The 15424-nt window shown below is 51.2% G+C and overlaps 1 protein-coding gene across 3 annotated transcripts; it reads left to right on the top strand.

The window, feature by feature from the left end:
- The first annotated feature begins 48 nt into the window (after nt 1-48).
- Nucleotides 49-14953, top strand: CXCL12 (C-X-C motif chemokine ligand 12). Of its 3 annotated transcripts, none has more exons than XM_009245325.4 (4): nt 49-213; nt 4243-4360; nt 6410-6496; nt 7227-7520. In XM_009245325.4, exons 1-4 carry the CDS (start codon nt 153-155, stop codon nt 7381-7383), a joined length of 423 nt encoding a protein of 140 aa, XP_009243600.1. In that variant the 5' UTR covers nt 49-152; the 3' UTR covers nt 7384-7520.
- Nucleotides 14954-15424: the final 471 nt, after the last annotated feature.

Below are 15424 nucleotides of genomic sequence, written 5' to 3'. Positions count from 1 at the left end.
GGGCCCGCCCCTCACCGCGCGCCCCGCCCAGCTCTCCCCTCTAAAGCGCCCGGCGCGCGCCTCCCACCGCCGCACTTTCACTCTCCGTCAGCCGCATTGCCCGCTCCGCGTCCGGCCCGCGACCCGCGCTCATCCGCCTGCCCGCCCGCGCCATGAACGCCAAGGTCGTGGTCGTGCTGGCTCTCGTGCTGACCGCGCTCTGCCTCAGCGACGGTGAGTGCGCTCGGCGGGGAGGCCCTGGCGAGGCTCTGGGCTTCGGCTCCCGCCCGGCGCAGAGCCGCGGCTCCTCTGCCTGCGTCCGCAGTTTGCGCCGCCCGACACAGTGGGGGTGGAGGCAGCTCGCTTCGCTGGGCGCTTCGGTGCGGTGTCGCGTCCAAAGCCCTACTTTTGCGCCGAGGCTTTGTGACCTGCAGAGAGCGACCGCCCGTCCTCAAGCTGGCTGCATAGCGAGGTCAGGCGGGACAACTGGGCAGGAACGCCCCGAGGGAGCGTTCGGGGCTGGCGCGGGAAGGCGCGAGGGTGGGGAGCCGCGGACCCCAGACCCCTGCCCTCCCACCCCCCACCCAGTGCCTTCCCGCGCCGGGCTCGGTTTCCACAGGCGAATGGGCTCCGAGGTCCTGCTGCGCACAGTGCTGGAAGTCGGGCGGTGCATGGCGAGAGCGCGCTTTGCAAAGTTCGCCTCATGCCGCGACTTGAGGCTGTGAGGTCCGATGCAGCCGCGCAGCCTTCGCTCCCTGCGAAGCCGATCCTCTCCCCACACCCTCTTGGGGCTCTTGGCCAGGCGCGGGCCGGCTGCGCGGCGCAGCTGTCGGGCTTGTGCCACCCGCCAGGCCGCGCTTCTGCACAGCTCCGCGGTCCGCAGCGACGCGGACCTGGGCGCGCGTCCAGCCGCTGCCTCCCTGCCTCTTCTCGGGTTCACCTGAGAGAGGCCCAGGGACCCTCCGAGCCTCACACGCCCCCTCCCCAGCTCCCCGAACACACCTGCAGACAGGCTCTTTTGTCACCAGCCGGCCAAGCGCTTTGCCCCGGAAAGAGAGCTGCAACAAAGTTCAATCTCCGAGGCCCTGGGCCACTGGGAACCGTGGTGTCCCGTTTCACTGGGAGAGGGCTTTTTTCTTTTCTTTCGCTGAAAAGAAACTCGCTGCGCTGTCACAGGACACCGCTGCAAACCAAAATAAACTGTTGCCTCTGAACACACAAAACAAAACCCTGTGGCTCAGGCCGCTGAGCTTCCTTGGCTGTGAAGTTTCCTGCAAAGAGTTGAAGCACACCCTGAGTGCTTTGCAGCCGTGGGCTGTGCGGGCCCAGCGCGCCTCGAGCCCTTGGCTGGGTTCGTGCAGACGTGGCCTCGGCGTCCTCGCTGGCTTGGACTGTCCGCTGGTGTGAGCAGGACCAGCGCAGCTGAGTCGGGCAGGAGAGGCTGGGCAGCCTGGGGTCGTGGCGGACTGCCTAAGTGTTAAGGACACAGACTGAAGGCAATTGGGAATGTTCGTCGTTGATGAAAAGTCCCTGAGGCAGTGTCTGCACACTGACCCCCCCAAGTCATGGGGCATGTTTCTAGTTTTTATTGCTGGATATTCTTCTGTTCCTATAAGGGCTCTGGTTTGGGCGGTTATTGACTGATTGGTGGGATGAGGGTGGAGGTGTCACAGTGCGCCGCTCTGGGAAATGGTGCTGCCCCCTCCCCGGAGGGCTGGAGAGAGGATTGGAATGAGGGACCTCGGTCTTTGAGTTATGGGTGCAGCTGACCTGGGGGAAGCACAGAGACGTGGGGTCCATCCCAGACTCCTCCTGGCCTGGGAAGGGTGACATGGTCCTCAGAGTTGCCCCATTGGCAGCCAAGTAACCAGGGCAGGAGCCTGGGCTCCAGGCAGATCTGCTTCTTACACACATCGCCAGAATGTTTTGTTTTGTTTTGTTTTCTCCTCACCTCGCAGTGCCTATGTGCCCTCTATCCCCACACTTAGTCCTCAAGCTGCACTACAGAGAGCTTGGCCAGGGGTCCTGCCCCTCCCCCATTGGCTGACTTCCGTCAGGCAGCTGGGCCCCTGGGTTTCCCGGGCTTAAACTCAGGATGGGCCCCCTTCCCAAGCCTGCTTGGAGGGCCAGCTAGGCTCCTGTCTCTGCATTAGACTGGAAGGCTTTCTGAAAACTCCTGGAGCCAAGCTCACCCGGTCCCAAATCCGGAGTACTATTAGAGCCAGTCAGGACTCTTGCCGGTACACGGATTTACATCCAGAACGGTTGGGAAAGTTAGTCTTACTGACAAAAAGCTGGAGGAAGGAGCACATGAGGTACACACGAAACCCTGTTCTTTTGGTAAGCACACCTGGGGGCTCTGTCACTTTAAAAAGACCTGTTGAAATTCGCTGCTTCACAGGCGGGCCTTAGGTCCTGGGAGTAGAAGCAAGAATTGCTTTTGAAGGAAATGGATAATCCCAGGGGGTGGAGGGGGAGAGGAGAGAGAGCCTGTGTGTTGAGCTCTGAATAGGCTCTGATTGCTGGCCTGATCACCACTGCTTGGTTAGGGGGGCCAGAGGAGCTTCTCTTCTCTGGGCGCTGGAGAGTCACAGCCCCACCCATCCCAGCGGGGGCGGCTGCAGCACTTGCCCTTGGCTGCATATCTTCAAGCTCACTGTTGCTGGGAGGGGGCTTGTGCCTCACTACCAGGCTCCTATTCTGCTTCACCCCCAACCCACCCCCTGCCTCAGCTTGGAAGGGCCCAAAAGAAATCCAGGGAAACCTGGAGGCACAACACTCAGGAGCGTTTAGCTCCTCAGTTACCCAGGCTGCAGGCCCCGGCCCTGGGGGTGGCTTTCCCAGGTGATCTGGTTACAGTGCAGTGCTGACTTCCCCTGCAGGGTCCCAGTGCAGCTGCTGGAAGCCGGCCCCAGAGGTGCCTTTCTGGAGTTAGATCAGGTATAAATGTGAAGGCTGCTTTAGGTCTCTCTAGTGCCATGAGTCATCAGCACCCTGATGCTCGGCTTTTTCCTGGTTTTCAGGGAGTTGCATTTGGTCCTGGGGACAAGGAAGTGGGGGGACAAGTGGTCCGCTTTTCCTGCAACTTGGTGGCTGAATACACAGTGCAATTCCTAGTTCACATCATCCCTCAATTGACTGCAGCCTGTAGAAAAAATAAAATAAAATGAGCCCCTTACTCAAGATTTCCTCGTACTTCCCCAGCATTCTTTCCCAAAGGTGCAGAACTTCAGAACCACAGAGGCCTCTCAGAACTTTGTAAACAGGCAAACTTAAAAAAAAGAAAAAAGAAAAAAAATCTCTGGACTAAATATTCTTAGACATACATTTAATCTCTGATGAAAGGATCCACAAGTTCAAATAATTCGGGGTATTAAGTGGGGTTTGGATAAAATCTGCAAGAAAAAAAAAAAAAAGCACACACAAATCCCAGCCCTCCAGGGCTTGCAATTCTATATTTAAAGAGTGAGCAGTGGGTTCTGCAGGAGCCCCTTGCTAATTTACACTAATGAGTGTCAATTATGGCATTTTGTAAATTGGTGATTTTGCAAAGATCTTAATACAATTCCTGAGGCTACAACATCCCTGCCTAGGCAATGAAAACCACATTTAACTCCAGCTCCACTAATGTTTAAGTGCTGGGCAGAAGGTGGGTCCTTGGCCTGCTCTCAGGGGACTCAAGGTAGGAAGCCAGCCAGGATTCTTTTGTGCCTTCCAGAGCTTTAGGTGAATGTGAGGAGGGGGCTCTGGGGTGGGGGAGGGCAGCATTCCTGAGTGCTACTGTGCTTCCTGGCTAGAGGCCTGTGCCAGAGGAGAGAGGCCAGGGAGACTGGAGCCTCTTGTCCCCCTTTCTTTTCCCTGAGTAGAGAGCTCTTTCTCAGTTGTCCCTTGAGGAATTTATTTTACAAAGAGTAACTGGGAATCTCAGTACCTTGGACTGAAACCGTTATCTACTATAATTACTACCTTTATCTTGAGACACTGAGCAGGTGGCTTCTAATTTAATTTCCCCCCTCATCTAGGCTCCGGCTCTCCCCAGGCCTGTTGGGCTCCTTGCCCTGTAGAAGCTGAGCCTGAGCTCAGCCAGAACTGACTGTGCTGCCTGAGGAGATGGCCTTTCCCAAAATGCACCAGTAACCTGGAACTTACCCCAGTGATGCCGTCTCTTGATCCTTAATCGCTGCACCAACTGCTGCAGTCCAGACACACATTACCAAAATCTGGCAGGGTAGTAAAGTGCCTTGTTCTCCTTACCTCTTCTAGGGAAGCCCGTCAGCCTGAGCTACAGATGCCCATGCCGATTCTTCGAAAGCCATGTTGCCAGAGCCAACGTCAAGCATCTCAAAATTCTTAACACTCCAAACTGTGCCCTTCAGATTGTGTAAGTCTTGAAATTGAACATCATCTAACGAACATAGTTGCATCTAATGAAGATAGTAACATCTAACCCGAGTCTTATTAAAGGTGTAGAAGTGACAAGCCAAGTGTCCACCCTTGAACTTGGCATAATTAGTGGCAGCTATTCTTATCACGAGGACCTTTAGTATGCCACCAGGCATTAATTTTAAAAGCTGCTCTTGGCCTGGGCACCCTGCTGTGCTGGTAGTAGTTCTCTCTTCTTTCCAAACCTGTGTTCTTCAGCACAGCACAGCTGGATGCTAGAGAAACTATGAGCTTCACCAAGGTTTTGGCTGAAGCCTAGTAAATTAGCCAGCCCTTAGCTAATAACAGTGATGAATGGCCTGCCAGTTTCGGGGATCTGATGCCCTACATTAACTCACAAGACCCAAATTCAGTTTAAGTCCTCTTTAACCATTGGGTGAAACTTCAACATTTTCAGCTCACTTGCCTGTATTTTCTCAAGTATAACATACGAGGTTTTGGTATTATTTGGTGTGGATGGCAGCCACTAACATTTGATTTTATTCATTTGGGAAACAAAGACCAAAATCACACATCCACAAGACAGGAAGATCTCAGCTGGGTGCAGAAGACCGCGAGAAATGCAGGAAGAAAGCCATGTGCTTGAAAGCCCATAGCTTGGCCCTCTCATGCTCAAGAGTTCCTGTGTCTGAACACGGGGAAGCGAGGGCTCAGGGAGTCTCCTGGAGAGGATTTGATTGCTCAGAAGTTCTAGTGCTAAAAATGGGGTGGGGAGACAGCAGTTGGAACCAAAGCTACAACTTTCCCAAGACTTTTCCACCCAACACCAACTGTTTTTACTTTTGATTTTAGAAAACTGTTTTTAGTTTTGAGTTAACCCTTTACTGCCTTGAATGTGTTTGTTATTTAAAGTATGTTTTAGGGCCCTAGAAAATGAATGTTTTTTCGGTACTTTGCCTACAACATGATACTTTATCTCTTTTGAAGAGTATTTTAAAGATGCTGAATTTAGCTAGCATGGACCTGCTTTACAGCACTGATCATGCTGGTTTACTGGCCTGGAAATGCACCTTGAAGTTGAAGATGCCAAATGCAATTCTCAGGTCTGAGCAGACACTAAATTAACAAACAGCAGGGCCCAGATGTGGACCCCAATGTGGGTTGCTCCGAGCCACACCCACCTCTGCACCGCTCTTCACCTAATGGACAGGCTGCTTGAAGACTCCCTGGGTGCCCCTGAGCCACTGTGCTGGGGCTTAGCTGTCCTCAAGACCCTTAAGTACTTGGGCTGCGTGAGATTACCCGGCACCTAGGGCTTTCTGGCAAGAGATCCAGAGAGATGAAATCAGGCCCTCCCCAGGAATTTGCGTGTAGGGAAGCTTTTAAGAGTGTGAACTTTTAAAAAACAAATGAGACCAAGAAACATTCAGTGAACTTGTAAAATCTTTCTAGAAACTATTTTCTGGTAAGCCACCTGCACTGCCCCTCCCCTCCCTGGCTGGTCACCCTCCCGGTCAGACTGCAGTGACTTCTGGCAGGCCTCCTTCCTCCAGGCTTCCTCACGCCCATCCTTAAGTCGGCCCTATGTCTATCAAGATGACCCATCCAAATAAACCTCTGCTCTGTTGCTCTCCATTCTCCCCTCCCCAGGCGCCTAGAGCATCCTGTCCTCCCCTTCCTCAGTGTCCTCTGTGTGCTTTGCTGACCCCCCTGGCGTATTTGCTCCTGATTTTCCATTCCCCTTTATTTACTCTCCAAGCTCCTACTTGTCCTTCAAAGGCAGCTCAAATGTTCCCTTACATGAATCCCCTGCGCTGCCCCGGAAAGGCTTCTGTTCACATTTGTATGTCTCTGCAATGGAACTTCCTGCACTGCCAGCGGTGAGCTTTCCCCAGCACACCGGGAGCACCTCTGGAGCCTGAGCGTGCCAAGTGGAGCACGGGGTGCCAGCGAGGGCCCTAGATGGGTGTTGGGGGAGCGGATGCACATGTTGCAGCCGCGCCTTCCTCCTGTGCAGCCGCACACTGTTGCCATTCTGTTTTCACAGAGCCCGGCTGAAGAACAACAACAGACAAGTGTGCATTGACCCGAAGCTAAAGTGGATTCAGGAGTACCTGGAGAAAGCTTTAAACAAGTAAGCACAACAGCCAAAAAGGACTTTCCGCTAGACCCACTCGAGGAAAACTAAAACCTTGTGAGAGATGAAAGGGCAAAGACATGGGGGAGGGGGCCTTAACCATGAGGACCAGGTGTGTGTGTGGGGTGGGCACATTGATCTGGGATCGGGCCTGAGGTTTGCCAGCATTTAGACACTGCATTTATAGCATACGGTATGATATTGCAGCTTGTATTCATCCATGCCCTGTACCCGTGCACGTTGGAACTTTTATTACTGGGGTTTTTCTAAGAAAGAAATTGTATTATCAACAGCATTTCCAAGCAGTTAGTTCCTTCATGATCATCACAATCATCATCATTCTCATTCTCATTTTTTAAATCAACGAGTACTTCAAGATCTGAATTTGGCTTGTTGGAGCATCTCCTCTGCTCCCCTGGGGAGTCTGGGCATAGTCAGGTGGTGGCTCAACAGGGAGCTGGAAAAAGTGTCCTTTCTTCAGACACTGAGGCTCCCGCAGCAGCGCCCCTCTCAAGAGGAAGGCCTCTGTGGCACTCAGATACTGACCGGGGTTGGGCGCTGCCACCGCCTTCACCTCCTCTTTCAACCTCAGTGATTGGCTCTGTGGGCTCCATGTAGAAGCCACTGTCACTGGGACTGTGCTCAGAGACCCCTCTCCCAGCTATTCCTACCCTTTCCCCGACTCCAAGAGCATGCTTAATCCTGCTTCTGCTTCTCATTTCTGTAGCCTGATCAGCGCCGCACCAGCCGGGAAGAGGGTGGTCACTGGGGCTCGTGCCTTGCATCCCTCTCCTCCCAGGGCCTGCCCCACAGCTCGGGCCCTCTGTGAGATCCATCTTTGGCCTCCTCCAGAATGGAGCTGGCCCTCTCCTGGGGATGTGTAATGGTCCCCCTGCTTACCCACAAAAGACAAGTCTTTACAGAATCAAATGCAATTTTAAATCTGAGAGCTCGCTTTGAGTGATTGGGTTTTGTGATTGCCTCTAAAGCCTATGTATGCCATGGAGGCACTAACAAACTGAGGTTTCTGAAATCAGAAGTGAAAAAATCAATGAATAAACCATCATCTTGCCACCACCCCCTCCTGAAGCCACAGCAGGGTTTCAGGTTCCAATCAGAACTGTTGGCAAGATGACATTTCCATGCATAAATGCGATCCACAGATGGTCCTGGTGGTATTTGTAACTTTTTGCAAGGCATTTTTTATATATATTTTTGTGCACATTTTTTTTATGTTTCTTTAGAAAACAAATGTATTTCAAAATATATTTATAGTCGAACAATTCATATATTTGAAGTGGAGCCATATGAATGTCAGTAGTTTATACTTCTCTATTATCTCAAACTACTGGCAATTTGTAAAGAAATATATATGATATATAAATGTGATTGCAGCTTTTCAATGTTAGCCACAGTGTATTTTTTCACTTGTACTAAAATTGTATCAAATGTGACATTATATGCACTAGCAATAAAATGCTAATTGTTTCATGGTATAAACCTCCTACTGTATGTGGGAATTTATTTACCTGAAATAAAATTCATTAGTTGTTAGTGATGGAGCTCATAGACGTTTCTGGTTTATATAGTTAAGCATGCCTGCAGTCAGATGCCTGAGACCCCTTCTCACAGCCCATGTGTGACAGTGTATGGGCTTTTCTCATGAGCAGATTAGATCTGCAGCTCAAGTTTTTGGATCTTTTTTTTTTTTTTTTTTTTTTAAACCCAATTGAAATAGCAGTGCTGGTTTTCTGAAGAATAATATTTGACTCACTAATTCCTCTTCCCTCCCTCCTCCTCCTTGGTTCTCCTAACATCCCCATGTAATCCCCGGAGACTCAACCCTAGTAATATCAACCTTTCACATTTTCCCATGTAAAAATCCCATGACTCCAGGCCATGGTTAATATCAAGCTTTCACAGGGACAGGTGGCCTCACCCCATAAATCATTAAATACCATTCAGCTTGAATCATTTTAATGTGACAGTCACGAGCCAGTTGCTCTAATAAAATTCTGCTAACCAGCTCTCTCCCTTGCTCTCCAGAACAATCGCATTCATTCCCAGGAGTGTTCACAGGCGTCTAGAAAGGGGAAGGTGGGACCACTGCCTTTTTTCTCCTCTTCTGAATGGCAGTCTGAACCTGGGGCCCGCAGCCTCCAAAACGTTATTCAATTTGAAATGCAGACATTTCTTAGAGAAAGCTAAGAGTTCAGCCCTGCATTGAGAAGAAGAAAAAGTCCCATGAGAGCAGGGCAGGGCGGGGTGGCAAGGACCACGATAGCCAGCCTGGCCCTGGGTGTACCCTGAGATGTGGATTCCTTGTCCCCAGTGGGAACCAGGTTCAGGTTGGCAGATTGGCAGTCACTGTAACCCATTCACAAAGGTGTTCTAGGAGCCCATTGAATATTTGTTTGAATGGAAGGAAATGTCCAATTTATTTTAATGAATTACTAATAAACAGTGCTTTGACCAGGGGCCTCCAGGCCTGAGACTGAAGGCACAGTTTAACCAGTACACGGGCCAGTGTTAAATCTTATGCAGACTGAGACGAACTTTTGTTTATTTCCACATTATTAATGGTTCTACTAATTTTATCTAAGGGGGCGCAGAGAAGAAAAAGTGGGGAAAAAAGAAAAGATAGGAAAAAAGAAGCGACAGAAGAAGAGAAAGGCTGCCCAGAAAAGGAAAAACTAGTTATCTGCCACCTCGAGATGGACCACAGTTCACTTGCTCTCGGCGCTTTGTAAATTTGCTCGATCCTCCTCCAGGACAGACCCCCATGCAGACCGGGCAGGGGCTCAGACTTCCGTGGGGGAGCAGTGCTTTGCTGCCCTGCCAGCCACACCGGCTTCTGTATTTATGTGCTTTTTAAGGCCCTTATTGGTCTGCTAAGTTATGAAGAAAGTAGTTGTGCAGAGACTGGGGCGGGGGTCTGTGATGCGGAGCCTGTGTGCTCAGGACTCTGTCCAGAATAGCCTGGAAGCTCCAGGAATGCCCAGGTTGCTGAGCCCCCCAGCCCGCCCTCCACTTCCTCTCTTAGAAGGCCTGCGCTCACTGGGGAGCTCACCAGCTCCACACACTTGCAGTCTGCATTCCTGTGGAGAGCAGACTGTGGCCACCTGGCCAGTGTGCAGGGCAACCTGCTAGCCCAGCAGAGGTGGCCTCGCCAGGAAGGGGATGTGCCACCCCTCTGTGGCCCTCAGGAAAGGTGAAAACTGACTGTCCCTTAGGGATGGACCCTGGCTTTTTCCAAATACCCATTGCCTTTCCCTCCACCACTCTGCCACCTGGGAAGGGGCTTCTTCAGCCCCTTCTTCTGGGTTGTGGGAGTGGCTTTATCCCCAAGCCTGGGTGGGTTTCTGCAAACTGTGTGGGGTGAGCCGGAGGGAATGCTGCATTCTCAGAGAGCAGATGTGGAAACACTTCTCAGGGAGCTCCTCTTTGGGCAATTCTCTTTAGAGTCTTTAAACGGGTCCCCCACGTGGAGGACAGATGTGCTATGGAACTTTGCAAGGGTCCTGAATCCCTGGGGATCCCAGCCTGTCCCCTCCCGCCTCCTGCGTGATGGTGTGTGCTCCGACTGCAGGGCACAGCTGCCTCTGTCCTTATTCATGGGAAATACCTTATCTGCCTAAAGCAAATACCACTTAAGCTCTAGAACTTTCCTGCACCCTCCTTCTCTGCCCCTGTAGATGTATGTGTGAGATTTTTTGCCAAGTTTCTCTAATCTGGACCAGAAGGATGGAAGAGCAAGGACCCCATTTCAGTAGTGCTCGGAAAAAGGATGCATTGAATTTCTTAGCCCTTCTCCACGTCACATAAACACCCGCCCACCCTGCACCCTGATCCTGGGTCATAATTTTAATAAATGCAGAAAGAGGAAGTGGTTGGAGGATGGAGCACATGGAATTCAGGAGAAAACCCACAAAGACCCCCTCATGTCAGACACACCCCGTCCTGGAGCGCCGTGTCCCCTTGAGCTTTAATGAGCTCCCTGTGATCACAGCCATGCCTTCTCCTCCTTGGGGAGGCGTCCTAGGATGCTTCAGCCAAAGACCTTTGTTTCCTGCTGCTATCCCTTTTATCTGGACAACTCTCCTGGCCCACGTTCCTCTTGCCAGCACTGGGGGTCACAGGCCTGAGTCCTGGGTACAGGGGTGCCCTAGTCTTCTGCCCTCCCCACCTCTTAAGGCACAGGGCTGTTGGGTGGGCTGCCTGGGGCTGCCATCCTTCCCGTGGAAGCCAGTAGCCACTCTAGTCCATGGGACTCTTGACAAAAGCGCCCCGAGAGGGCCAACCTGTGCCCCCGTACTCGCCTGCATTCTTCGGACTCCACACGCAGCAGGGCTCTGTGCCTGGGGAGGGATGGCCAGTCTGTCCTGGTCAGCATTTAAAGCTGTTGGCCCCCTAGGGACGGAGGGCCCAGCTGAGGCTGCCTGAGGATACAAACTGCTTGCTATCCCACTCCTGGGGAGCAGGGTCTGCAGGGACTGAGAGTGGGCCCCACCTTGAGAATGCATGCAAGGTCTGTCCTGTCTTGATGTCTTGGTGTGACTGTACATGCCCTGGGGGCTCACTGTGGCTTACAAGTGGCTTGTGAAGCTCCTGGGAGCAGGTGGTACACCCAGTGCTGAAGACAGGGTCACCATGGAGCGAAGAGCCTGACTGGGATTCCTGGTGGGTTGAAACTAGGAAGTGCTCACACCAGTCAGAGCCAAATGAGGGGTGTGCTATGGTCCCTGCTCTGTCCAGCATGCGTTCCTCCTGGGAGGTCCTGGCCGCCTGTGCACCCACCCCTGTGCCACCTCCAGCAGCCCCACCTGGGGCCACCTGCAGTGGCATGGCCCCTGGCTGAGAGGCCCCGAGGGCGAGGGGTTACTGGAAGCCACGAAAGTGCCTCTTGAGAGAGCAGAGGCCAGGATGCAGGGCGGCAGCATCCTGAGCCTCAGCCCCACGCCGGTGCCGGGTAAGCAGTGTGCCCTGTCCCCGTCGTATGACCACTCTGATGGACCTCTCTGTGCCTTCGTGCGTCTGCCACGCCCAGTGCTTGCCATGTGTGTGTCCTCTGCTTTCTGCCGTCCATGGGTCCCTCCGCTTCAGCCTGGCTGCATCTTGCACTCCCCTCCCGTCTGTTGTTGCAGGGCCTCTGAAGGGAGATGCATGGCCAAGGTGGCAATTCGGAAGTAGGGATTAGCCCCAGGGCCTCTGTGCAGGCCACTGTCCTGCTGGAGCCGGCTGGGTGTGGGGGGAGCCTGCCTTAATGGTGTTTCCCTCTGTTCTTGTCAACAGGAGGTTCAAGATGTGAGAGGGTCAGACGCCTGAGGAACCCTTACAGTAGGAGCCCAGCTCTGAAACCAGTGTTAGGGAAGGGCCTGCCACAGCCTCCCCTGCCAGGGCAGGGCCCCAGGCATTGCCAAGGGCTTTGTTTTGCACACTTTGCCATATTTTCACCATTTGATAATGTAGCAAAATACATGACATTTATTTTTCATTTAGTTTGATTATTCAATGTCACTGGCGACACATAGGAGCTTAGACTAAGGCCATTATTGTACTTGCCTTATTAGAATGTCTTTCCACGGAGCCACTCCTCCGACTCAGGGCTCCTGGGTTTTGTATTCTCTGAGCTGTGCAGGTGGGGAGACTGGGCTGAGGGAGCCTGGCCCCCATGGTCAGCCCTAGGGTGGAGAGCCACCAGGAGGGATGCCTGGGGGTGCCAGGACCAGTCAACCTGGCAAAGCCTAGTGAAGGCTTCTCTCTGTGGGATGGGATGGTGGAGGGCCACATGGGAGGCTCACCCCCTTCTCCATCCACGTGAGAGCCGTGTCTGCCTCTTCTGGGAGGGCAGCAGGGCTACCCTGAGCTGAGGCAGCAGTGTGAGGCCAGGGCAGAGTGAGACCCAGCCCTCATCCCGAGCACCTCCACATCCTCCATGTTCTGCTCATCATTCTCTGTCTCATCCATCATCATGTGTGTCCACGACTGTCTCCATGGCCCTGCAAAAGGACTCTCAGGACCAAACTTTCATGTAAACTGCACACCAAGCAGGAAATGAAAATGTCTTGTGTTACCTGAAAACACTGTGCACATCTGTGTCTTGTTTGGAATATTGTCCATTGTCCAATCCTGTGTTTTTGTTCAAAGCCAGCGTCCTCCTCTGTGACCAATGTCTTGATGCATGCACTGTTCCCCCTATGCAGCCGCTGAGCGAGGAGATGCCCCTTGGGCCCTTTGAGTGCGGTCCTGATCAGAGCTGTGGTCCTTTGGGGTGAACTACCTTGGTTCCCCCACTGATCACAAAAACATGGTGGGTCTATGGGCAGAGCCCAAGGGAATTCGGTGTGCACCAGGGTTGACCCCAGAGGATTGCTGCCCCATCAGTGCTCCCTCACTTGTCAGTACCTTCAAACTAGGGCCAAGCCCAGCACTGCTTGAGGAAAACAAGCATTCACAACTTGTTTTTGGTTTTTAAAACCCAGCCCACAAAATAATCAATCCTGGACATGAAGATTCTTTCCCAATTCACATCTAACCTCATCTTCTTCACCATTTGGCAATGCCATCATCTCCTGCCTTCCTCCCTGGGCCCTCTCTGCTCTGCGTGTCACCTGTGCTTCGGGCCCTTCCCACAGGACATTTCTCTAAGAGAACAATGTGCTATGTGAAGAGTAAGTCAACCTGCCTGACAATTGGAGTGTTCCCCTTCCACTGAGGGCAGTCGATAGAGCTGTATTAAGCCACTTAAAATGTTCACTTTTGACAAAGGCAAGCACTTGCGGGTTTTCTTTTGTTTTTCATTCAGTCTTATGAATACTTTTCCCCTTTGATTAAAGACCCCGGTTAAAAAAAAATTTTAATGAAGAAAGTGGAAAACAAGGAAGTCAAAGCAAGGAAACTGTATGCAACATGTAGGAAGTAAATTATAGTGATGTAATCTGTTTCTGAATTTAATAATCTATAGGGTAATTAGTAACATGTGTTAAGTATTTTCATAAGTATTTCAAATTGGATCTTCATGGCAGAAGGCAAACCCATCAACCAAAATTGTCCCTTAAACAAAAATTAAAATCCTCAATCCAGCTATGTTATATTGAAAAAATAGAGGCTGAGGGATCTTTACTAGTTATAAAGATACAGAACTCTTTCAAAACCTTTTGAAATTAACCTCTCACTATACCAGTATAGTTGAGTTTTCGGTGGGGCAGTCATTTTCCAGGTAATCCAAGATATTTTAAAATCTGTCATGTAGAACTTGGATGTACCTGCCCCCAATCCATAAACCAAGACCACTGAATTCTTGGTTGAGGAAACAAACTTGACCCTAAATCTTGACTACAGTCAGGAAAGGAATCATTTCTATTTCTCTTCCATGGGAGAAAATAGGTAAGAGTAGGAACTGCAGGGAAAATTATTTGCATAACGATTCCTCTACTAACAATCAGCTCCTTGGTGGAGACTGCCCAGCTAAAGCAATATGCATTTAAATACAATCTTCCATTTGCAAGGGAAAAGTCTCTTGTAATCCGAATCTCTTTTTGCTTTCGAACTGCTAGTCAAGTGCATCAGCGAGCTGTTGACTAGGGATCCCTCATCTGTCCCTCCGGGACCTGGTGCTGCCTCTACCTGACACTCTCTTGGGCTCCCTGTAACCTCTTCGGAGGCCCTCGCTGCCAGCTCTGCATCAGGACCCAGAGGAAGGGGCCAGAGGCTCGTTGACTGGCTGTGTGTTGGGATTGAGTCTGTGCCACGTGTTTGTGCTGTTGTGTGTCCCCCTCTGTCCAGGCACTGAGACACCAGCGAGGAGGCTCCAGAGGGCACTCTGCTTGTTATTAGAGATTACCTCCTGAGAAAAAAGGTTCAGCTTGGAGCAGAGGGACTGAATAGCAGAAGGTTGCACCTCCCCCAACCTTAGATGTTCTAAGTCTTTCCATTGGATCTCATTGGACCCTTCCATGGTGTGATCTTCTGACTGGTGTTATCACCGTGGGATCCCTGACTGGGAGTTGATGGCCTTTCCCAGGTGCTACACCCTTTTCCAGCTGGATGAGAATTTGAGTGCTCTGATCCCTCTACAGAGCTTCCCTGGCCCATTCTGAAGGAGCCCCATTCCTGGGAAATACTCCCTAGAAACTTCCAAATCCCCTAAGCAGACCACTGACAAAACCATGTAGAAAATTTGTTATTGTGCAACCTCGCTGGACTCTCAGTCTCTGAGCAGTGAAGGATTCAGTGTTAAATGTGATGAATACTGTATTTTGTATTGTTTCAATTGCATTTCCCAAATAATGTGAAAATGGTCCAGGAGAAGGCCAATTCCTATACGCAGTGTGCTTTAAAAAATAAATAAGAAACAACTCTTTGAGAAACAACAATTTCTACTTTGAAGTCATACCAGTTAAAAAATGTATATGCACTTATAATTTTCCTAATAAAGTTCTGTACTCAAATGTAGCCACCAACAGTTTGAAATTAGTGTTACTACTTGGAATTTTCTGGACATGCTTTTTTTCCCCTCAAACCCAAAACTGAGGGTTGTGTAATCCTAGCTACAGTGGTTCATGGAAAACAGGGCATTGTAATCATGCTAATCACAGCTGAGAATTCTGGAGGCATACTTGCCTCTTCTGGACAGCTGATCCTTAGCAGGGAAAGGTGCTCCCTTTTCTTTGAGTGTCCTTGGTTTTGCTAGAATTGCTACTGAAAGGCCAGCCTGTCCTCCACTCCACAAGGGATGGTTTTGTGCAAGGGTCTCAGGTATTTCCTGACAGCTGTGAGGAGGAAAGCTTCCACTCTGCCCTTCTCAGTCCTGGGAGAATGCAACAGAGGTCTCACCCTGATGGTAATTGCTGAGGACCAGCACTCTGTGTGTTTCCTGCACTGCACAGTGACCCTGCTGGAAGCCAGACACGATTCTCTCACCTA

Source organism: Pongo abelii, chromosome 8 (genome assembly GCF_028885655.2).
Source record: "Pongo abelii isolate AG06213 chromosome 8, NHGRI_mPonAbe1-v2.0_pri, whole genome shotgun sequence".
Taxonomy (NCBI): Eukaryota; Metazoa; Chordata; class Mammalia; order Primates; family Hominidae; genus Pongo; species Pongo abelii.
The sequence above is the reverse complement of the archived record's forward strand: the minus strand, read 5'-3'. Positions and strand labels throughout refer to the sequence as shown.

Coding starts and splice junctions, on each gene's coding strand:
- CXCL12 (XM_009245325.4), top strand. CDS start 153: ATGAACGCCAAGGTCGTGGTCGTGCTGGCTCTCGTGCTGACCGCGCTC. Junction 214..4,242: donor CGCGCTCTGCCTCAGCGACG/GTGAGTGCGCTC, acceptor TACCTCTTCTAG/GGAAGCCCGTCAGCCTGAGC. Junction 6,497..7,226: donor CTGGAGAAAGCTTTAAACAA/GTAAGCACAACA, acceptor TCATTTCTGTAG/CCTGATCAGCGCCGCACCAG.